Here is a 25849-nt window from a genome sequence, read left to right as displayed (position 1 = left end):
CTAAGGGAGTTTTTCCTTGCCACAGTCGCCACGGCTGCTCATCAGGGATAAACACACATCATTCACCTTAACTGTTGATTTCTGTAAAGCTACTTTGAGACAATATCTGTTGTGAAAAGCGCTATAGAAATAAACTTGACTTGATTGTGCTGTCGACTCAAAACGTTCACAGTTCAGCTACTTGCACTTGTTTCAGACGCACTACAAACACACTACTTGGTCAATCTCAGATGAGAGTAAATACCTAAACATCACCTCACCATCACGAACTTCTTCCTTTCGCATTCTGATCTCTTCGGTTATTCAGTGAACACCAACTCGCATTCCGAGCCATTTGCTGCACAAAGAAATCACGAGATCGAGACAAAGAGAATGTTATGAACTGATTTATTTTCAGTATGCACATGGTCAAGCTGCAAGAAATGTATACATTTGTTTTGGTCATATGGTCCAGTCAACATGCATCAATAAATCCAGGCAGTTCCAGTTTTATCTCCCCAACATTACCATTACAGTCAACTCACAAAGTTCATCATTTACCACTTTTTCCATTTTTCTTTCAGTTTTCACTATGCATTAGTATTTTTAAAGCTTCGGTCAAATTCCCAGGAGTGTATTGCTTTAAATAACAGATTTATATATAAAAAAAAAAAAAAGAAAAAAAAAAAAAAAAAGATTGTTCATGCATAGTTATTTTCGTTTGGATCGTCCTTTTGTTTTCTTTGTAAAAAGCATACTTGCGTATACACGTATATGTACATAAGACACGTCGTAAAATGAGATCGTAACTAAGGAATGTGTTAAAGTTTCTGCCTGCAAAGGATGTTTATGTAGTTCTAACTGTTTTACCATAAACTCTGCTTATGTATAAAACGGTAGGAAAATAAGCATCTAATTCGATGTCTTTTAAAGAGGCCACTGGATTATGTACTGCATGAAGGCAATACTGTACGTAAGTAAAGCTTTTTCCCCACACAGCGTTTAAGAGCAGTCAGGCTTAAAACGACGCCAGTCACTCGAGTACGTTCCTCCGTTATCAAATATGCAAATAAAATACACATGGCACAGTTCAACATGGCTTAGGTTCCGTCACTGATATGTTTTGGCCGTCTTGCAAGGTTGAAAAGGCATGTACTGGGCGCAGATCTGCTGGAACCTTAAATCTGGTCTAAAAAAAAAAAAAAAAAAGAGAAAGCTAAAGATCCCACCCTCCCTTAGCTAAATCGTTTACAGATATAACCCTAGTCCTGTCAAACTTAAACATGATTTCTTTTAACATCTGATCCAAGTTCTTTTTTTTTTTTTTCTCCTTTCCAAAATTGTTATGGCTAAATTATTCAACCTGAAGCCTTTTATCCAGCAAATGGCTTGTGGGTCAGACATCGGCTTTTGATTGGCCGCAGCATTTCTGGGTTTTCTTTTTTTATCTTTTCTTTTCTTACGCCCTCTTCATTCCTCGACCCATCAGGCAAGCGAACACGGTCATGACCATTTTGGGCTTGACCTCCACCAGGTCGTCAGGCAATGCATACACACGTGCACCGATCTTCCTGGCCATGGATACAGCAAATCTGTAAAGAGATGCAAGTGGTGGATTAGATATCAGCTGCTGATGCTTTGATCATTTCTTTCTATGAATTCAATCTCCCTTATTTGGGTATCGATTTCGCCAGTTCAGGGGTCATATCACTGCAGGTTCTGTTGCATTGGACACATTTTACAGGTGTGTCAAACGCCATTATCTTTCTATTTATCCATCTGGCAGACGCATTTTATTCGAATTCAAAAGCAACAAACAGTCCCGAGTTCATATCTGAGCAACAGATGTTTGCCCAAGGGCAAAGCAGTGGCACTTGAATCACATAATCAAGTCATTATTCTTTAATGAGACAATCAATAAAGCCATGATTTATATGGCAACGCCTCCAATAATTTCTTCTCTTATGTGTTGACACATATGCTATATAGTTGCTTCCCATCCTGGCACCTTCATAACGACGACCGTTTGATGTTGTACACGTGCACACACGTGGATAAAATTGATTTGAAGTTCTGCCACTCTGCTATTACTTACTTAGCATTGTCCAGCTTGTCAGCCTCGGACAGGCTGCCTGTTTTTACCAGCTCGTAGTTGACGCAGCCGGGCTGGATGGCATCTATAAGGTCCAACACTGGCAAGCTGGAGCTGATCTCTTTGTCCTGTAAAGTAGTTACAGTGTTGCTTAGAGTGACCATTAGGCAGACAGTCTGAAGTATTATTGACAGAATGAGCGAGTGCTGGTTCAACTCGTACCTTAAAGCTTGAAATTTTTGTCTTCTTTCCTGCCCCAGCCAAAGTTTTATTAACCCAGTTGACAATGATTTCATCGTTCACCTTTTCTCCTTCCCCCAGGTCCTCGAGGACATTCAGAGTATATCTGAAACAGAAAAAGACAGAAAATGAGCCTATGAAGACAAGCAGCATTAAAATGACTCTAGGCAGAGTACATACAGGACACACTGTTAACCCGTGTATAATTAATCCATCCCAATACGATAATTCAGTTTCATTATTTCGGAATACAGAAAGAAGACTGTACCTCCTCATTAACTGCCAGACCAGAGCCAGGGTCAGGGTGGGGTTCCCATCGTTTAGATCTTGGCCTCCAATGCCCACCAGTGAAAATTTCGCTGTAGTTTTTCCCAGTTCAACAGCGTAGTTGCAGTTCTCCAGCTGCAGTCACATACACACACACACATGGCCATGAGATCAGACAGTCATGCTTCCAATGTCATTATCAAAAATTTATTCCATGTCCCTCCATTCTGTCAATTTTGCTTGTGTCTGAGGAGGATGATTTTACAAATGAAGAATGCTGCAGAATAATAACCGGTAAATAAATGAAGATGTGAATATGATCGGGGCACTGATCATTTTTGTGCTCAATTGAGTACCTTCTTCATGTTGGACCCGAGCTTTGGGTATGGGGGCTTGTTGACTTTATTGTTCCAGTCAACATGAACCTTGATCCTCTCGTAGAGCTGCAGGATGACCAGAGCATCTTGGATATCACTATGGAAAAATAAAATAAAGGGAAAAAAAATCACTTTTTGGGGAAGCAACATGTATATACAATGCAGCAGCGCAGTTAACTCACTAATTAACCTCCATTCTCCATTAGTGCAATAATCTAACGAGAAACAATGTTTTACCTGTATAGGTGGTTAACATGAGGGTTCACACCCAGTGAGTTCATCCAGTTTCGGAAAGTTCTCTCCTCTCGGGTTTCACCTGTAAAGACAAGAAAACACTTGTAACTGACATCTGTATAGTTTTAGTTTAACTTTCCTAATACAATAGTTTATAATGCAGGGATGTATAATTTCAGTTCTGCACCCTTTATCAGTAATGCATCTTTGAATCGGTGTTCAATCCCTTAGTAAACTCTCTCAATAAACAGACATGCTGTAGCAAGAAATCGTTACACTACGTTTTATTCTATGCCGGGCCTTAATAAATGAAAAATAACCCAATTTCAAAACCTAGTTTAAACAAATATAGGATACAAGACCAAAAGACATTTCCCTGTTTGGCCACTAGATGGCCCAAAGGCTCCCTTGTGCAAACTTCAGGAAATGATCGTGGTAATTGTTCCCATCCAAAGTAGGAGTAACATTCTTCAACACACCCTCCGTAACTGCACTTAACAAGTCTATTTCAAACGGATGAAGAAATGTTTATTTTCAGAGCTTTATTCCGTAATTCTTGGGCACAAACGGGCACATAAAAGTAGATTTTCAAGGCGGGGACATAAGGGAGTGGAGTCTGTATCTTTTCTCACCCTCCAGCAGGCCCCAGTCGATGTCCTGGTTCTCAGGTTTGGTCAGTGCTGGATACTTGTTAAAGAGATTGGCGACAAACGCCAGGTTCAGTTTGGGGTTTCCAGCCACGACGTCGGTGGGTGTGACGAACTGTCTGCAGCCCAGTCTTTCGGCCTGCTGCAGCATAGCCTCTGCTCTCTTCAGATCGTCTTTCTCCTGCAACAGCAAAATGATCAGATGATAAACTAAATCTGATCCTAATACATTCTCATGGTTTCATTCAATACAAAACCACTCATGTAATTTAGGTATATGCATTTGCCAAAGCCTTGGATAAACACCTTTCACTTCAATGCTATAAATTAATATCGTAAAACACTAATTCAATTCCCTGACATCAGTCCGAGTTCAAGCCAATTCAAGAGAGCAACAAAGGCTGTAAACAGTGCATAAAACCAAAGACATCAATCATGACCAGAACAAACAAACAAAAAACCCCCCAAAGCAAATAGTATTCTATTTTACAGCCGGAGTCTCGATAACATTTGTCTTTTAGACTAAAGGGATTCTATGCACTACAGCAATAACAACATGATGTAATCGGGATAGCGGTGTGAAACGGAAGTCTGGGCATTAAAAGGGGAGTATTCATCACACACACACATCCAATGTGATCACAGTTTGACCCTGAATAAGACATGAGCACAATGGCACCTTGAATTTGATATAAAAAGACCCCTTTTATTTCTCTTGGCACCACAAAAGGAAAGAGAGGTTGGGGTTAAATACATTTTCATGGCATTGTGAACCTCTGAATCATCTGATGTGAATCCAGTGCTCTGGATAGTACTGGTGACACAGCATTCGGCCGCAGATTTCAAACCGTGATGTGTTTTAGAGAAAATATTTATATCTGAACGATCGCACATTCCCAGGATTGTGAAGGAATTCCGGCGTTGTCGGAAACTTTTCAGATCTATTCCGGGGGTCCCTTTTAAGTACGACATAAATAGCATGTAAACTTAAACAACCCTCTCAGAAACAAGACAAAGGTAAGCGTCTTTGTTTAGACATCATGTGAACGCTACAAAATATGGAGTTTCCTATAATTCAGCAAAAGCGATAAAGGGGCGAGTGGTGAAAGATCTTGAGGCATGCTGGGAAACTGTCTGTAACACTCCTCTTGAGCAGGTTTGAGAGCGCATTAACAAAACGGCGGGGTTGGCGTCCGCGACATTAACAGATGTGCCGGGTGCGTCAGCCGTGTGCTGCGGACAGACGTGCTATAAAATATATAGCGTTGAGTCAGTTTCCCTGAAACATTCGTCCTCGCACAATATGAATGGAAAATATTTTCGGGGGGGAAAACGTGGAGCAATCCAACACATGAGCAGAACAGTGTTCTTTTTTTAACACACCGTGCATGTTTTTACATCACATGAAAACCACAGTTATCCAAACGCAGCATGTTTGGCCCCTTTTCATGTGAAGGAACATTAAAGACTGTTTTCAGCTATCAGAACAAAAGTGTACAAGAGTTTGATTGGAGAATTATTACATAGAATAATAATAATAAAGATATAGTGCAGGTTCTTGTACTAAAAACAGTTTCAAAGTATTTTGATTGACATCTTTGATACACTAAAACATCAGGGGTAAAAACAAAAAGATAAGCCAAGGTATTTGTGGAAAATCCATTACAACCCCTTCATGGATAAAAGAATTCAGAGGCAAACAGTTTGACATCTGTTTCTGTCCCAAGTTACTTATGCAAGATGACAACACACACACACACACACACACACACACACACACACACACACACACACACACACACACACACACACACACACACACAGGGTCATATTGTAAAGCCTGACTTACATTGAAGCCTGCCATGCTGATGTCGATCCGCTCCTCACCCTCTTTATTGCCTTTTGGTGCAATTTGGTTCAGGAGGTGGAAATAAGCCCTGGAGTCCTATCAACAAATGAATAAATCAAATTAAAAAAAAATTATAAATAAATTGCCTGTTTAACACATTTATAAAATATGCATCTGTAAAATAAACAAAAATATTAGAAAACCAGAAATAACACATGAGAGGAACGTTCCAGAGTTCAAAGTCCGAAAAGGGCAACATTTTTTATAAATAAATAAAAGAATTCGTGCCAAAGTGAAAAACAGCTGGCTGTTTATTTGGAAAAAAAAGTACCTTCACAGAGTTGGAGAAGTCTGAGAGCTGAAGCATAGGAGAAGATGAATAAAGAATAAGAAAAGATTCCAGACACAACACCACTGATCCTTTTTTCTGCAGTCACGATAGGCTCGAGATCAACTGCAGACTATAGTGTGATATTATATACAACTTACCATTATCATAATACATCTGCATATACAATCGAGAATAAAAAAGGAAGGTGTACTGAGGAACATTGCACTGCATTTATTAACTCTTAAAATCAGATCTCGTCAGGTTTTGATGTCATACCTGAAGCCAACACAGGAGGGAGTGGCATGCAACAAATATTTAACACTGATGTACTGAGATAGGAGTGAAAGAAAGAATAAAAAAAAAGAGAAAGGGAGGAGTAGAGGCATATAGAGAAAGATAAAGAGATGGTGTGAGAGAGGGATGAAAGCATGCCAGACATTGTGCTGCCTGACCTCATTGAACCCATGAACGCTTATCCTGATGCTGGTCTGTGACATACACTGCTGATAAACTCGTGCAGGTGATCAAAGATTTAAAAGTATTAAAATGAGACTGCACCCTGTCTTACCCACAGGAAAATTAGATACAGATTAGAGGGTGTAACCGAACAGGAATACATTATTCTTATTGAACAGATAATGTGTCCTGAACGGATACAGATATGGAAATAGGTGGATCGCTCGTTCATAAGAAAGCCCTTTTTTCCCCCACTGCAGTGCTGAACTTTAAACGACACCTGCGGAGCTTGTGAACTTTAAATGCAGCTTACAAACTGCAAAAAAAAAGACTTAAATCCTCTTGAACAAACAGATATACAGGAAGAGTAGTGCTGCAGAAAATCTTATTCAATTTAATTAAAATTAATTTCCAATTACTAAACTAAAAATAAATAAATAAATAAATAAAAATAAACTAATGAATGTACCAAGTGATTTATAGCTGCACACTTCTCAATCTGGCTCAAAACATTGCCAGTGAAACCATTATCTACAGCCTGTTCATTAAGATTTCACTTCACACATTTGACTGAGTTTTGATGTACAGCAGAACACAAACCAATTATAGAACCAGTCATTATTATTGCAGAAGGACAAACTGCTCTATCGAGACCTAATTTGATTACAATTTCATACTACATGAAAGTTCACTTTGCTCAGGATTTTGACTTTTCCAGCATGAAATCTGCAGTAAATTTTGTCAATCTGTTTTTGCTGAATGATTTGTGAAATTATGATTAAAAAAAAAACACAAAAACACAAAAACAAAAATCAAGTTATTGATATTTCTCATGCATTTCTAAAATATGGCACAATCCACAGTAAAAAAAACCGAAATTAGAAAAGCATGAGTATCTCACGAGCATGCTGAGATTTACCTGAGACGATGGAATGCAATATGCCAAAAAAATCAAAGAAATAAAAAAAAATAAGTCATGGCAAAGTGGATAACAGCTGGCTGTGCGTTTGGAAAAAAGTACCTTCACAGAAATTGAGAAGTCTGCGAGCTGAAGCGTAGGGAAAGATGGATAAAGGATAAGAGAGAATTCCAGACACAACACCGGCCCTTTATACAGTACTGAAGATTTGTTTCAGTGAAATGTTTTGTGCATTTTAAACCTAAATCTTTATCAGATGCAGTGTATATAAATGAACTAGGCTTTTTATTTATTTATTTATTTTTTACACAAAGCATTTTTACACCTCAGAGCAACATCCGTGTTGTTTTTTCATGATCCCTATCTTTACTGATAAGAATTTGAGAAATAGTGCATTTCAATAATAATTGAACAGCCTAGTAGACTTTAGAAAATAGAATAGAAAAATAGTAAGCTAAATTTAATAGCTTTATTAAAAAACTATTCTGATGTAGTTCTGGACAAATAACATACACAGTAAATGGTTTACCTTTATGTCGGTGCTGAAGTTGTTGATTTTCTGCCAGCCAGCGTTGTGAAGATGAAAGTTGGCCCATCGCAGGAGCAACTCCTCTGGGGAAAGTTTCATCAGATCCTCCAGAGTCTCGCCTTCCCGAAGCAATGCTGCCAGCGCTGGGAAAGCACACGCATTGTCAGCACAATGATATAAACCCACAACTTGTACACAGGCAGAGGACTGAAAAGGGCCATGAATGTAGAAACAAAACATTTTCTACAGCATCCCAGAATATTAACATATTTACAATATTAACAGTTTATATAAACATGCCTTATTACCACCTTTTATTTACTTATACTAATCTTTTTGCACATGTCTGTTGTTCCTTTATTTGCATAATTTATGGAATGTGGCACATGATCTGGGGTAACAGAAAGCAGTACCAGTGTGATCACATTAAGGCTCTTTATATAGAACTGAAGGAGGGCATTTTTAGACTATTGGATGTCCGGCAACACCACAGATTAGTGTGTGCTTCTCCACAAGCCCTGCCCCCCCTCGAGATCCGTCTCTACTCCGACACACCAATCATTACTGCAATATTGTACTTTGCAAAGCTTATACCTTCTATTCCTACAATAACAATTGTAAGCTTATTTGTCTGAAAATCAAGTTATCCTGATGCATTGATAAAATTGTTCCCGTATTTAATAATTCACTCCTACTTAGAAACACTGTTTGTCTGAATTCCTGGACAATGGCATCAGCCTGCTTTGCTTCTGAATGGTGTCAGTTTCTGGTCACATGGGGGAAACAGAGCTCACCCTCATTCCTGCTGAGCTCGATGTCTGCAAACAGGCCGATCTTGATGATCTGCCACAGCAGGCCTAGCACCAGATGTGGCTTTCCTTCGCGCAGATCCATAGCGCCGATGTTCACCACGTGGCAGCCAATGGCTGAGGCAGAATTCAGAGCCAGGTTGAGGTTCTCCTGCATCAAGGGGGTAAAGGATTGGAAGTTGAGAATGCTGGGTCTGACCTTGTCTTTATTTATAATTAGAATGCAATCATTATTTGGCAGTTTTGTTAAACAGACATAACTTTTTTTAAGACACGTTTATTCCTTAATCCCTAAACAAAGAGTGCAGTCGCATATAAGACACAGCAACGCGAACCTGTGTCGTGAATGGTGTCAGTTTCTTCTTGTTTATTGTCCTCTCGTCAATCGTATCAGGGACAGACAGGTTGATCATTTTACTGTAGGAGAACAGACACGGTTCAGAAGATTTCAGACTAGAGCCTCTTTACAAATGCATACTTGAGCATTCCTTTTTACTGTACAGTGATCACAAAACTGGACTCACCACAGAACAACGCCATCACCTACAGCCTTGAAGAGGTCATTAGTGTTGGGGTTCATGGGCAGCACGTGCTTGCAGTCTGGGTCTTTCTCCAATGCAGAATTGATCCAGTTCACAAAAGCAAACCTCTCTTCCTCTGGATCACACACACGAAAAAAAGACAAAAAATATAAACACAAGAGGGCACTCCTTCAGCTCAGGGTTGATACCAGGGTAAACCCAACTATAAAGTCTTGTAACACGAGACGAGACGAGGAAGAGAAGGAGAAGGAGAAGCAGAAGGAGAAAATGGTTTTACCTGAGTAGGAGTGCTGTGTGCCTGCACTGGACAATTCCGATGTGCCCCCAATGGCCAGGATGCCCTCTTTCTTGTTAATAGCATTGCGGAAGGTTTTTGCAATCTCACTACTTTTAAGCTCCTGGAAGATCTGTAAAAAAATAAACAAAATGGATGTGTGAGCTTCATACTGTCTCTGTTTTAGACTTTTAAAAAATTACACAGTCAAAAGTACAGGGTTGAAATTTTTTGCCACACCATCAGCCTGGACTCCGACAGTTCCAACTGGAAACAGTGAAACTGTGCTGACAGCAACTGCAATATAATCTCCCCTCCCCACGCCTACAGACCGTCCCAGCAGAGTAAAGAACACAAGGACACTGACGAGGAAACTCTCCATTAGATCTCACACGTGAAGAAGCCTACAGAAAGGGCATTGCCTACTACACAAGATGGAGGGTCTCAAAAATTGGCCGGTCATCTCTGTTTAGGAATTTTGCACCATGATGATGATGATGACTCAAAAGTGAGTGAGTGCAGACTTCCTCTGACCTGTGTCAGTCAGAACTTCTTATAAAACTTGGAACTCTATTTAGATGATGATTCATACTCACATTATTCACATGATTTTGAAAGAAAATACGAAGTTTCATAAATTAAAGATTAAATTAAGGCTAAATTAAAATGAGCTGTTAGACAGAAAGTGAGAAAGTGAGAGAGTGAGAGAGAGAGAGAGAGAGAGAGAGAGAGAGAGAGAGAGAGAGAGAGAGAGAGAGAGAGAGAGAGAGAGAGAGGGAGAGGGAGAGAGAGAGAGGGAGAGAGAGAGAGGCAAAGTGGGTGTGTGTCTAAGGCAGCCGAAGCTCTACCATGGCTGAACTGCATTATTGGAAGATTTGCTGGGTTTGTTGTTTAAAAGTAAGAAGCACGTCTTCTAGCTGTTATCTGGTTGCTTTGTGCTTCGTGATGCAGTTTTGTCTACACCACTAAAAACGTTGGCATGTGTTGATCAGTGTTCGTTAAACTTTTGGCAGTGACGCTTCGCTCAATCTTAAAAAAAAAATTCAAATGAGGTCCAATTGTCATGAATTCCGATCAGGCTTGAACAGTGATCCATTTTACAATCAAAAACACTAACCATGCATGAATGTGACTAAAAATAAATAAATCAAGTGTTTGCAGGGTTAATAGGGTAATATAATAAAACATTGAATGGAATTTAGGATAAAATTTATATCCCACCATTTCTTTTTTTACATCGCGGTCTAACCCAAAAGCAGCTTTGGGTTTTAGTGGGATTAATTTAAACCCCATTTTGACTTTGCTAATCAAGTGCTTAGCACAACAGACTTCCTAACCTGCCAAACACCTCAGATAGTATTAAACATCTGCTCAAATATAATTACTATTACAATTATGACAAAAATTTCACCTTGTTACAGCAACATGATGAAGTACTTACTGAAACAAATTCTTCGAAGCTGATCCTGTTGTCCTTGTCTTTGTCGCCCTCTGTCATCAGCTTCTGGATGATCTCACGGACTTTGTACCCAGGAAGAGGCAGGTTGGCCTCTTTGAACAGGTCGTGGAGCTCGTAGTCGTTAATGTAGCCGTTACTGTCCAGATCTGTGAAGAAATCATTCGGGCACAAGGATTTCAGCAGATCATTTAAAATAGTAAAATCAGGAAATGCCCTACAGGCAGGGTCATTTGGAACGCAGCCATGTTCACAACAAGGTTTATTAGTCAGTCGTTTAGTAAGATTCACCCAAAAGCAATTACAAAACTGTTTTGAGTTGAGTTAATCTCAATGATCTGTTCTGCCAAAGTATCTCACAAGGAAGCAGAGCAGCAGGAAGTGAAACACCTTTAAAAAAAAACACCACAATTATTGGGATCATTTAAAACCTGTGAGCACCAAATCCAGTTATGAAGCCTTAAATCATCTAATTACACACTTCCTCAACATCCAGACCGTCACAAACACTGTGCGACTAAGCTAATGAGGTACTCTTCTATTCAATATTGTTCTTCTTGACAATAATATAGCAGAAAGAAATACAGCAAGGAAGTAAATGGTAAGAATGATGATATATATTACAGGAAGGAATTATTTTCATGCCATTAGAAAAGACAAGCTTTTGTCAAGCTTCATATAGACTGTTTTTTTTTCTTCACCAGGTGCAGCAGTACAATTTTGCTCTCTAAATTAAAACATTCTGTCGCTATTTTCTCTAGCAGGCGAACCAAGAATTTGGCTTCTTACCCGGGAAGCATGCAAGTTGAACCAGGACATGCGTGTGAGCCTTTCAAATGGTCACATAATTCTCTTTTAAATGGTACAACATTTTATATGAAGTTTTGATTAAGGAGATACATTTCTCTCGAAATCATTTCAAAAGCTAAAGTAAGCTGAACTACAAACGGCTTCTTATTGTGTGCCGTTTATATGCTAGAATATAATGATGCTGGAAACCCTAGCAAGTGCCATACATGCAAACAAATTTGGCCAGTGACTTTGGCTGAAGGCTGCTCTCAGAGGAAAGCAGATAAAAATGCACTAGCGTTAATGGATTGATCTGGGAATGACGCACCAGCATACAGTCAGCCATTTTAAACCCACTCTATAATGCTGCGCTGTGATGTATAAATTATACATCTAGGGCCTGTTTCTGTCTTTACTCAGCAGAACTCTGCTCTTGACGGATTGAGTCATGTGTCTAGGAACATTATCATTTAGACTTTCACATGGGCTTATTTCCAGAGACGCAAATTCTAGGAGACTTTGAGTCTACAATTCCAATCAGTATAGTCTTTAAATGCCTTGGGGTGATTATTTCGTGGGGGGGAAAAGCATTCAAATCTGATATATGTAATAATATATAATCAGGTGGTCACATTTTGCTGATTAACTTCATTATTTTATTTTTTTTAAGAAATAGGGACTTGGAATAAAGCCATTACATTGACTTGAGAAAGAATGCTTCGATACTGGAGAGGAAACTCCTGGCGAGCACTGGAAATCCTTCCTCAGTGTTCCCCATCCCCCCTCCAAATATGCATTCGAGATGCCTAGAAAACACATTTTTCTACATTTTTTGTCCCCCCCCCAGTACTGACCAACAGTCTTCCTTTAAAGAAACAAACTGAAACACTGGCCTCGAGGTTTAGTGTGACCGCTGCAGCCCTTCATGTGTCTCAACTGCTGTAATCAAAATCCCAGACGGAGAAGCACATGGAAGTATTTATGGTTGGAGTGCATTGTTAGTTCTTTTTTACACAGGGTATAACACACAACGTGTCAACACACTATTCAACATAGTCCACGCTGAATAAATTCCATTCACATTACAGTGCTCCTTTTCTTGTTTTTTTTTTTGTTTTTTGTTAGGAAGAAAAAAAAGTTCTGCTGCTATTAGGGTATTTTCCCCTTTGATTGGGGTCAATGAGTGCATGGCAAATGTGACCGGGCCGTTTATAAACCATGAGGAAGATGCAAGTCGGAATTTCTCAGTAGGCCCGCTTATGATTCCGATCCCTGTTTGCTTTGTTCAGCCAACTGTTAATACAAAAAAAAAAACGTGAGCGTTAAATGGTTATCTCCTCATGGATGACTGATCTTGACTCAAGGCTGTATCAGATGTCAACATACAAATGAATTGAAAAAAAAAATTATTTCCGCATGCTTTTCATCGGTGGTGACCTCGGATATTAAAAATCGCAAGGGATCATGGGTGCAGCTAAAAATTATTCAACTATATTCATAAATCCTGGCATTTGTATTTAAAACTAAAGTAAAACCAGCACAGGGGCTACAATGAATATATAAAGGTTCACAAATTATATATATGCTATACCTTAGAAATTATATTATACCGGTTATATTTGTGCTCAACATTTAATTAAGATGAGATTATGAATATATTAAAAGACGGACATAGCGACGTTTCAATCAAAAAATCATGCACGACCTCGGCTACAGCCAAATGTGTGACTTTATATTCAACAGGATAATCTGCAAAGTCATATATTTTATGTAAGATCGCCACAAGTCGGGGACGTGGTGAAACTTAAACTTTTATGACCCTACTGAATCTGCTGACGGTAATTTATAGATGTTCCTTTTTTTTTTTTTTTAAAGCGCAGCTCCTAGACTGAGTCGGAGCTCTTATTTTATATCTGTTTGAGCCTAATTCTTTCACACAGTACATATTTAAATGGCGATACCCGACTTTGTATGGACAACGTAGCAATAAATGAAAAAAGAATTAGAATTATGTTAAGTATGCGGTCTCTGCACATATCACTCTGGGTGAAAGTGTAAAACTCTGCAGTACAGACATCCTTTGCCCTTACACATCAAAGACACACCCAGTTTTGATTTTGATGTGTCTAATTATCTGGACGAGCCTTGAAGTGAAAGCTTGCTGGCTCCAGCCTTGAGACAAGACAAAACAAAAAGTATACGTTCCAAAATAATTAAGCTTGTTCTGCGAAACATTCCAAAGGCAGGCATTCGCAATCAATCTCCAGATTCGCTGCAGGAGAATCGCACTTTCTGAGTAGTGTGCAAATTTAAGGCCAAACCGGCAGAACAGGAAGCCCACTCACCGACTTTCCCGAAGGCTTCACGCAGCTCCTCCAGCTCATCTTTGGATATCTTTGCTGCCATCTCCCTGGAGAACGACCTGTACCTTCCTCACTCCAACAATGCTCCTTTTCTCTGTTGGGAAAGGAAGAGTGAGGGAGGCAACACAGAATAAAGACACTATTCAATTCCAGGGTCAATTAATTCTTGCGATTCGCTTACAGATTTAACGCGCTGTAACGAGCCACTCTCAGGATGAGGTGGAAAGCTAACACACACCATCGCCGCTTACACTCTCATACGCAATACAGTACTTGTACTTTGCATGAGATGCAAATGAAGATCACTGCGTTTATCTTGGAATGGAGGGAAAACTGAAATTCATTATCCGTGCTGTAGGAAGTGGTGTGGGTGCAAACTGAGTTATTTCCACATGGGCTATATTTGGGTGAACACCAGTGTAGGACATGTAGATCTTACAACTGAATTAATGAAAACAGGAAACCATGTTCTATTCCAGGCTACAAAGTTTGGTTTCACCGTTACTGAAGATCTGTTCATCAGATGATCATCAGCACTTTGGTTATGCTCAGATTGTTTTATTTGTTTATTTTGCTGTGACATCTGGATCAAACAACTTTTCAGAAGATTTGGTCTACATGATGAAGTTTGGAAGATTATAAGGGGTAGAAAAGTGTATTGTGAGCTTGTATAATTTATAAAACAGTGTGTAGCCCAGCTCTATTGGAACATATAAAATTGTGATTAAATGGTCCAGTCAGTTTAGTGTTAAATCTTATTTACAGCACTTCATTACACCACTGAGTGAACAGAAAAAAAAAAAATATTTTGAAAGCTGCAAAAATGCAAACTGCACTGACTAGGTCTCTGATATTTTCCTTATTTTTGCAGATATTCTTCATCACTGGTCAGGTTCATAAAAAAAAAAAAAATAAATAAAAAAAAAAACTTAAAACAGGCCTAGAAAAATAAAGTTGGATCTGTGGTTGCAGATCTGAAAAAGGAAAGCTGAGCCACAGGACACATTAAACTGCCTGGATTCTCAGCAATGACCAGAGCGGGCGGAGTGACGTGCACACACCCATCACCAATGCCTTTCTGTCACTCCTCACTTTTCTATCAGGACAAAAACACAAGCCTTCCTTAACTGGCTTCCTCCTACATCCAGCATCAAACTAAAACAATGTGACAAGTCAAAGATAAAAATTGTTTTTAAAATATGTTCTGGCCTTGTTCACATATGAGATTAGTCTTTCTATATTAAACCCGACTCCGGATCAGCTCTGATGACTGGATTATTACCTCACTACAAAAATGTTTACAAGTACCTTAAAGGGAAAAAATGTTATTTAATATACAGCACAAAATGTTTCAAGGTCTGCCTGATCCTGTTACAGAGCAACATCTCAGACGCTCCACCCAAAGCACTGCCACTGTCCTGCAACAAACAGCCGCTTCAGATCCCTTCCTCCTACTGTGATTAATTAGCTTCATAACAGGTTCAGTCTGTGAGACATGTAATTAAACAATAGTGCTTTCATCTGTATGAAGTTTGTTTACTTCTCAAGCGAGTTAAACACACGCCACACTTCACCATGAATGATCTTTTGACTTCTCTCACACAAACAAATAGATCCTCCAGCTTTTCATACCTTAAACTCCACAGGGGGCCTGGAGTCATTAAAAATTATGCATTATTTAGGCAGAAAAGCACACAAACACAGAAACGTACATACGTGCTCCACCCACGTGACCGGAGCTGACAGACTAAGCAAAAATATCCATGTGCGTGCTCACCGCCCAACCCGCCCTAACAGCCGTAAGCGGAGGCCAGAACAATGAAAACAATACGAACGGCACAGCGCGACACTGCAGTCTTTTAAATCTGCAAACCGTTTCTGGGAAAAAAAAAAGGCTGATTGATCCGCAGCTGTGGATGGCCGACTAGCTGGCAGTAAAGTGAGAAAGAACACGAGTTCACTTCCCCCTTAAGTTTAATGCTGTAACGTGAGAGCTAACGAGCAACGAGTTAAGAAGGGTGAGCAGGAGAATGAGCAAAAGAGTGTAAAATGACAGAGAAAGAAAAGGGACCAGACCTGTGGTGCGAGCGGCTGCAGAGGCTGAGGCAGAGGCAGTGCTCCCTCCACACCCTCCAAGGCGAATGTGGAGCGCCAGCATTCCTGTCTGCCTCACAAAGACCTCAGGCAGCAAGTCAGAACACTTCCTTTAGGGAGCAGCCTCCCTGCCACTGAAGAGGAAGGGGGAGCGTAGGGGTGGGTGTTAAAATACATGTAAAAGAAAAGAATGAGTTTCTTTACCACTGCCTCCCTACCAGATGTATTAGGGGGGGACTGGACTACGATTTAGTCTGAATAGCTACTGTATTAAACCTGAGGTAGAAGCCCAGCCTAGTATCACAGTTACCAAATTAACACCATGCATTCGATACATCTCATTTGCACAACAATTAACAATAGACCTGGTCAAAAAGCAGTGTCCAGAAATCTGGATGTTTATTTAGATTTAATTCCCTTATTTGGTGACTGGGCTAAAATTTCTTCCTCATGTCGCCTCAGGAAGCTTTCTTCCTTTGGATGATTCAGACTCAATGCCCATCCTTTTCAGGGTGAGACCAGATAATGCTACGTCAAATCATGAACGTTCTACTGGAAAAGACTAAACAGCACTACGAGCTCTGAAAGGATGTTCAGCATGACTATATTGAGAACAAGAGTTCCAGGAAGTGGCAAACAATCACTCTGTACCACAGTGATGAACAAAAAAAACGAACAAAAAAAAACCCTTGCAAAACACACGTCACACTTTGAGGTGGAGGAGTTACGTCAAGGTTTCATTCCTTTCTGCCAAAAACAAGAATCTGAGGCTACATTGTGCACATCTCTGCGCCCCTTCGCAATCGTTAACTAAATCTCTGATGGAATTCGAGTGCGATCTGATAACTTCAGTTCTGTTTAGATTCTAAAATTCCACGCTGAAACTATTTGGTCTGATTCTGCAAAAACCTATTTCTACAGAACATATGGCTTTTCTAGCTCATTTGGGCTGTGCAGGATTAAAAATAATAATAACACAAACTTATCACAATGCCATCAGTGGAAAAGCATTTTTGGAGCCCTTGGGTATACAGTGACCACAGACACGCTCATTTTCCCAACAAGTTACAGTAAAGGAAGGGCCTGGCCACTAAGAGAAGCATAATCATTTTTAATAATATTGTACGCAGTGTGTAAATAACACACTAGGAGTGACATACCACAAACTCAAACAGGAGACAGGAGATCTCCTGTTCAACAAGTCGCAGCTTGTCTGTCAGCAACAAAAGGGATTAAGTGCTTGAAAGATCGCACATGTGTGGAGACCATCATTGTGAAACATATGGAAGCACCAGGATAAGTGGAATTCCAGCAGGGCAAAGACACAAATCTCATTCAACAGCATGAACCAGTGTTATGCAAAGTTTTGCTTGCAAGTGGTGCCTGAGGAACAGTTGTGATGAACACATGAGGGGGACCTGAATCGTGTCATAGAGCAAAACATGACAGGTGTGTGGGCAAACTCAACATGCCTACAGGCAACTGTTTAAGTTCATCAGATACCACACTTGCCAAATAAGGTAATTTCTGTGAAGCCAGAAAGCATCGGCCACCTCGTGTTATTAGGTAAGAGTTTTCAGGTTAAAAGACATGAGACTATGCACATTTTCCCCAGGACTGTAGGGAAAACTTGCAGAAATATATACTAATACTTTACCATATGTACTCAACTCCCGGCTCAAACAGCTAGAAAAAAAGTTCAAACGAAAACCCCCCATATAGCAGGCATGCATGCAGCATATGACTCAACTTGCATGAAACATTTTCGGTTGATTATTGGCCTTCTGTCCAATCGTTCTTTATACGGAGCAACTATGCTCTTTTTAACGACAGAGCTCAGTTAGTACACAACAGGCAGAGAAACATTTCTTATGTGCACACTATATGAACAGAAGGGTGTAGATACCTGACCATCACACCAACTTGTGCCTCTTTCCCCAAACCGTTGCCTCAATACCTGAAGCACACAGTTTCCCTTTACTGTAACCAAGCCAAACCTGTTCCAGCATAAAGCTAAAAAGACATGGTGTGGTTGGAGTGGTAGAACCCGAGTGAACAGCACAAAGCCCTGACCTTCCCTGAACTGGAACATCAACTTCAACCAAGACGTCCTCTCCCAACATAATCACTAATTCTCTAGATTATGGTATGACGAGACAAATCCCAAGAGCCAGGTTCTAAAATCTAGTGGAAAGCCTTCCTAGGATGTTATTTTATCAGCGAATGCAGAGACCAACTTCATATGTTAATGTGTGCAAACCTTTGAACAAATTAAATGCACCTGTGTTGCTTGTGGAGGAAAAGGTAAGAATATATAAAACAAATAACACAGGAGAGAAAAGCTCGAGTGGATCGGTACAGCCACGCCTAACTTTCATAATACACAGGAACACATTCCCTCAGTCACACACAACTGAAAACCGGAACATTAATAATGATGGAGCGCAGGCCCTCAGCTGGTGTAGCATTCCATCGTGGAGGAAACCACACCCATCAGAAAAGGTTTTGTTGTAGGATAAATGTGATCATGCAGAAGAACTTTGGATTAATCCGCAGTGACGGTTACATCAAGTCTAGAGTTTATGCCTGTGTTAGTAATATTTGTAACTGCAGGCATCTTAGGAGGATCAAAAGTATTGAACCACCTTCATTGCTACATATCAGAGGTGTCTGTTCTTTCCAATTGGACTAGAGACTGGTCGTTGCTGATGGTGATTCAAGGCTGCCTCTATGACTAACAGCTCTAGAAACCGACGCCTTTTATTAGAGGAAAAAATGTAGCACCGTTTGGTCCGGAGAGACTGACACACTTAGCAACTTCCCAGTTCTGAATGGACACCGGCAGTGGAAAATACGATTTAAATAACTAACCAGCAGTGACACAAAGAGCAAAGGTTACACAAAACACACTCAACACCCAGAGTAATTAAGATGACACCACTCACATGAGCTCATAATGCGCTGAGAACTGTTACTAAACCAATAAAATACAACCCATAACCTAAATTGGGGATGGGGGGGCACTTTAATCAATCTAAAAAGAGCAGAGAGCTTTAATGTGTCCAGCTCTTTCACTAACTCATCTGTCTCCTCAAAACATATTTGAACGGCATGCTAATACCACCGTAACCAACATCATGCTAGTTATCAAAACCAACTAAATGTCTAACCAGTCAAACAAAGTCTCTGCCAAAACTCAGTCATGACTCGATGTTCCACTTTTTTTTAGTCTAGTGTTGGTCTTATACTGTTGTCCCTTCAGATTCAGATCTGTGAAATATTTCTCATCACGCTCAGGTACATCAAACGTCAACATTCAGAAAAATATGAATAGAGAATCGAAATCAATCACCAGCTAAAATCTAAACATATTTGAAGTGTAAAAGAGTGGACTTTTGCATTGTGAGAAAAATTCATTCTATATTCCAGTGTGTCTACAATCAATACGAGCAGTTTTGTGACACCGCAATAGTCCAGCATCGACACTACCACGTTCATCTAAGCAGCAAATTCCCTAAGCTAAACTCACCATGAAATGGATGGTATGTTCGCACATCAGCATAACCACTGACCTTGTTTATTTCTCTTCTGGCGCTATTCGCAAAGTCAGTTTAAGCAGACAGCATCCTGACCGCACTGGACAAAGGTGACGGCTCCAGCGAGCGTTGCTGTTGTTCATACGGCTTTCAAAGATGTTACTACAAAAACCCCTGTACTAAGAAACCTGCAGGGAAAAAAAATGCTGAGCCAGCATGAAGAGACTTTTGAATCAGCTGTTAAAACTTCTGCTACTTAATTATTCATAGAACTCTACAATTAAACTCAACAGCTACTCTATGAATAAGTCTTTGTACCCAAGCTCATTTTTGCCTCGTATACGCCTTTAAAATGACTTTTCATCACCCTGCACTGGTTTCCAGAAAAGCCAGAACCAGACATTCCAAACAAGCCCGAGAATCTGAGTCTAGTTTCAGCGAGCGTGTCTAAAACGTTGAGCAGCTACACAAGCGATCACACAGGCCTGTTTCTGTTTCTGCGCAGGGCCGGATCCCCCTGTGGGAGTGCATTCATAATTCATCAGAAGGGAAGAAGGTCTTTAAACACGGCAGGCACAGAATTCCTGAAGTGACTTCAGCAACGCTGCAAAGCTCAGGGCTTAAAGCCACAGTGAAGACCATACAGTCCAAAGCATTCGATGCTGTAAATAAGATTTAGACTAGTAAACCGCTAACTGTATGTGAGACGAGCGGCACGTCGCACATGTTCCCTTTGCTCTGCGTTGTAATAAATCAATGCTTTACATCGGCCTAACATCTGGCAATCACATTATTTCAAATGTCTTCAACTGCATTGAGCTGCGCGTTGTTTCGCGTGAAACTTTGACATCGAGTCATGGCACAGCTCTACACTCCTCTTTACATTTGAACACCTTTAAACTCCAAGTGTTAACATAGAGCTGGGCCATGAACTGTGACAAAAACATTTTCATGCCGACTGTACGGATGAACAGCAGGAATCAAAAGCAAAGCCGAAATGCCTTCGAGACTCGCTTTTGGCTGGCTGCAGCACAATTCCTAACCTCACACATTTTCATAATAATTTATGGGACTCCTCATCCTTCATACTCTGATTTTAAGATCCTTTAATTATCTCCATAGATTATATCAATACAAGTGTTTAGTCATTTAAGTCATTATTTTGTCTTATATTTAGCTAGAATATCTCCTCCATTATTTTTCTCTTCGGATTTGGAGTTATCTAGTGATGAATAAAAGTGTGTGGCTGGTGAGCTGATTGACAGCTTTGTCCATGATGGGCTTCATCAACTCTCCTGCACTAAAGGTCTCTTACGAACTAACCCAACATTCTTTTTTTGTTAGTCATTTCTGTACCTGCCCATTTTATTTCTTTCATTTACACAAAACTGACCTCGATATTATCTACTGTTACTATGTGATCTGTAAATTAATCATAAAAAAACAGTCCAATGGCTAACGCATACACAGGAAGTGAGTCACGTGCTTTTTGGTAGATTTCACTGATTTATTTTGTATAAAGGAATTATACCCAATGTATAATTCTTGAATAAATAAATATTGAGAGTTATTTTAGGCCTTGGTGTTATTTCCCCAAATATTTGGATTGCACAAATCCAGGCAAGTTTCATAACTGGAAAAATGTGAAAAGGAAGAACTTAATTTCTTTCTGTTACTAACACGGGCCAATACAAATCAGCACAAGGCATCGTCTTTTATTCTTTGAACTTTAACTAATATAGTGTGTTCTTGAGCACCGATCCTGACTGCTATGCTCAATGTGCCTAATCATTATTGGAAATAATGGAGTTGGAGCACAAGTTCAGGAGGGGATGAACCTTTATTGTTACACAAAAACACTTTAGGTAAGTTGTTCTGTACATTTCGAAGTGTGATTGTAGAGATTTGTGTTCATCAGCCACAAGGGAGGGTGTTAGTAAAGTCAGATACTGATGGAGGGTGAGAAGACCTTGGGTGCAGTCAGTGTTCCAATTCATCCCAAAGATGTTCACAGTAGGGTTGAGGTCAGATCTATAATATAACAGTAACCCTATATGCATGGAGCTCACTTTGTGCATAGGGGAACTGTCATGCTAGAACAGGTTTCAAAGCCAGAACCTAATTTTAAAGACATCCTACCTCCAAGTATGTGGTAAAAGCTTTGGGAAAGATTTGCATATGGCTAGAAATGTCAGGTGTCCTAATACTTTTGCCTATAGAGTGTGTGTGATGTATATTTAACCAGAATTTGATGTATTTAGATAGAACGAACACCAGGTCAATGCTAAAATTAGTTTTTTCTTCCTCTTATCTGACTGGCATGCCAGGTTTGGGAAAGCCTTGTTAATTAAGAGTTTTATTATTTATTATTTTATTATTTTTGATTTTTGAAACTTATACTTTCTATACTTCAGCAATTCTAACCCAGAAACATCCTTGTATTCCCCTTTAACAAAAAATAATAAACACTCCATCATTCAACAAAACCTGGTCAATTTCCTACATTAAAGTAGTAGAACATACAGCCGTCATGGGAAAAAGACTTACAACCTACTGTTGTTACGCTAAATAAAACTCTCCAGAGGAAAAACAAAAACAAAACAACAACCACCAACCAACCAACCCATGCAACTTTCACTACTCACAGCAGACACAAGTCACAATCAAGCACCACTGAGTATGAGAGGAACAACTACATGCTTTGCATCCCAAACCAGAAACAAAACAGAGTAAACTGAAAGAAGTCGACTATATTTACACATCATTTCCATAGCTGGTAACAAGAGACTACAAGACGTTAACAAGCATATATTTGAGTTTAGGAAAACTATTTGCATAATTCTCACATCCCCAAAGAAGTGTGAACACGTTCCTGTTTAGCTCGATCACTCTCCTTTCTTATCCTGATCGCAAAAAAGGATACAGGTTCAGTACTTTTATCAGCATGCATGACTATACACACACACACACACACACACACACACACACACACACTGCAGTCTCCTGACAGCCTTTGGATCTGCGCCCACAAACAGCCCATTTTTGATTTTCAACATCAAACTTTCACAATTCAGCGGTTTAGAAAAAACAGAAACATGTTTCATTTATATTTATTATAACCAAGAAAAAAAAAACAAGAGCTTGAGATGTAGGCAATGCAAAATTGAGCAGAAACGATGTTACTCCACAACATGTTACGATCCACAAAAAGGTCAGCAGATTGGAGGTTCTGAATTATAGGCTTTTGTGCTGCAGACATTTTGGTCTATTTTATCAGCCGAACCGGATCAGAAAATGCTTCAGGTGGAGCATACATTAGCGATCAAAAGGACTCCAGCATCAACATATATGCAAAGGCGTGGATTTATGGTCACGCAACCCAGACGTGCACACAAACTTGCAGAATCTGTCAGGACACTGCATGCACTTCTGTTCTGAGTCTTGGTATTTCTTTGGATAAAACTGTTGGACTACATCTCCAAAGTAGGGATGAGCAGATCAATTTTAAAGTTTTAATGCTGGTTCTTTAGATTTTTATGCTAGAATTTTGATAGTACTTGGAATTTTTTTTTAATGAGTGTAACATTCAGTAATGAGGAACTATTTATTTCTCCACCATGCAAGTCAGTTTCCACCCATTGCAGGTTTAAAGAGGCATGTAAGCACATGACTGGCTGAAAAAGAAGCATCATCTCAACTCCACTTGACGCAGTTGCATAGGACATTTGTCAAACAACGACACAGCATTGTAGCAATACCGCCAAAGAGCATAATGAAGTGTAGCTGAGGTAAACTGTTACACAGACACATCATCCACCAAGAGGTAGGTTTTTTTTTTTTTTATCCTTTTAGAGACACAGATTTTATACATGTACCGAATATATTGCTACCACATTTCTAGACGTTATAATTCTCTGAATAAAAAAAAGAAGGTAATCAATAAGTCTTAGATAATTTATATGCTTATATACTTAAGATAGATATTTCAGAATACAACACTAAGAAGATGCTGTATGTAAGATAATTAAGTCTGAGCGCATCATCAGCCAGGATACAGCAACCTTGGAACAGAAAGGTTCCCCTTGGTACCAGGGCTTGAACCTTCTGATCAGTAACCCAGAGCCTTAAAATCACTGAACTGATCAATTTCCCCGATATCTCTTTTTAAGCAGAAACACCAAAGTGGACATTTTTCATTGTTCATTGACAGTAGAATAATAACGTTTTACACATTGTGCACTAGTTCTAGTTTTTTCTACACACACACACACACACACACACACACACACACACACACACACACACACAAAACACCAATCAACGGTCAGCAGAGCACGAGCAGATCCCACACCGTCATCTTTACTACATTTATGAAGGGATCTCGAAACCGGGGGAGGGGGGGGGTGGATGAACGAATAAAGTAGTTATCAATAATAATATTAATGATAATAATATATATATTTTTTTTACTTTAAATGCATGCTTCTCCCGCTACACCACACACACACACACACACACACACACACACACACACACACACACACACACACACACACACACACACACACACACACACACACAGAACAGCCAAACAGGTCAGACAGGGTTCTGCCACGCCGAAAAAGACAACAAACACAGAATATATGTGTGTATGTATGTATGTATATGTGTGTGTGTGTGTGTGTGTGTGTGTGTGTGTGTGTGTGTGTGTGTGTGTGTGTGTGTGTGTGTGTGTGTGTGTGTGTGTGTGCAGCCAAATTGTTCGAATAAATCCCGAACAGGAGAGAAAAGTAAACTATCGTTAGCTAACAGGCTAACTGAAAAGAAATGAATAAGAAATGAATGAGACACCGTCATGGTTCACTGTACAACCTAAATAACATGTCGGGAATATCTCAGCATATTCCCATAAGCCTATTAAAGCAAAATGGAATGTAAATATAGAATGTAAACATGTTTGTGTTGTTAAAACTCGACTTACAAAGTGCTGCTCAGACTCCACCACCGACACCGCTGACTCTCCGGCTGCTGTCCGACTCCCGGCTTCGGCTCCTCAAGTCTCTCCAACACGCCTGACCAGCAACGCCAAAAACCCCGCCCCTACTCTACTCTCATTAGTCACAGACGTCGCAACTGTACAAAGAATCTTTTATCTGATTGGCACGATTCGCTGTCTGTCCGTGGCAGGTGCCCCGCCTATCAACCACGCCTGCTTGAACACCAGTGTCCCACTGGAACCTTGTCTTTGGAGCAGTTTGATGTGCTTTATTACAAACACACTCTTCTTAGTGATGATTTTAAACTATTCTGAACATAGTGATTGATCTAAACGTAGGCCACTATTCCTAGTCATTCTGATAATAGACCACTATGCCTCAAACACACACTTTTCTTACTATATAATACTTTGCTAGATTGTAATAGAAGGTTACCTCAAGAAACGGCTATTAAGGTGTGGGAAGAAGGTCAGTGTTAAAGCCCTAATCAAGGTTTGTTGGTCAAAACATATCCTCCCCTGCACTGTCTGTGAGAGCTTCAGAAGTTGCTCGCACTGATGACTAAAACCCAGCAGGCTGTCTGGGCCAGCAAGACCTTCTCTGCTGGCCAAAACACAGATTCAGAATCACTGATTTACATTTTAATATGTATTTTCTATAAACATGCTTTAAATTATTCTCAATAGTCTATTCTTTTCATAGCTTTTCTCTAAGTTGCGATTCTTTCAGAAGTGTATGTGTATTTTACTTTCCATCCAAAAGAAATCTGCCTTGAGGCCTTCAGAATCAACACTAAGGACGCCTGTAGCTTAAAATGCGTACAAAAGGTTCCCATTTTCAAGTCCCTTGATTAGAGAGTCTGAGAGCCCACTAGTCAGAGCTCACAAACTGCATCCATAGCAAACTGCACAAACTAAAATATATATATTTGTGTAGACCATAAGACCATTTTCAAGACAGGCTTTTTAAGAAAAGCTGGACATTGTGAGGTTAGCCAGAACAATTGGAAAGCTTTTTCAAGAATCATTTATACCTTTTCATTTCTTTTCCTCAGAAAATCCTACAAAAT

General features: G+C 39.8%; 1 protein-coding gene across 2 annotated transcripts; it reads right to left on the bottom strand.

The window, feature by feature from the left end:
- Window positions 1-373: 373 nt before the first annotated feature.
- On the bottom strand, window positions 374-24901 carry pls3 (plastin 3 (T isoform)). Of its 2 annotated transcripts, none has more exons than XM_083560328.1 (16): window positions 24765-24901; window positions 14136-14247; window positions 10987-11150; window positions 9549-9678; window positions 9254-9386; window positions 9065-9146; window positions 8715-8880; window positions 7921-8063; window positions 5686-5781; window positions 3822-4017; window positions 3193-3271; window positions 2935-3052; window positions 2580-2713; window positions 2294-2417; window positions 2075-2199; window positions 374-1571 (listed from the first exon to the last, which is right to left on the bottom strand). In XM_083560328.1, the coding sequence occupies exons 2-16, from the start codon at window positions 14194-14196 to the stop codon at window positions 1439-1441; spliced, it is 1884 nt and encodes a 627-aa protein (XP_083416454.1). In that variant the 5' UTR covers window positions 14197-14247; window positions 24765-24901; the 3' UTR covers window positions 374-1438. The 2 variants fall into 2 exon arrangements, with proteins under 2 accessions (XP_083416454.1, XP_083416455.1); XM_083560329.1 differs by lacking the exon at window positions 24765-24901 and adding an exon at window positions 16230-18241.
- Between the last annotated feature and the right edge of the window lie 948 nt (window positions 24902-25849).

The sequence above is a fragment of the Silurus aristotelis genome (genome assembly GCF_946808225.1).
Source record: "Silurus aristotelis genome assembly, chromosome: 14".
Classification (NCBI taxonomy): Eukaryota; Metazoa; Chordata; class Actinopteri; order Siluriformes; family Siluridae; genus Silurus; species Silurus aristotelis.
This window is presented reverse-complemented; position numbering and strand designations above follow the sequence as displayed.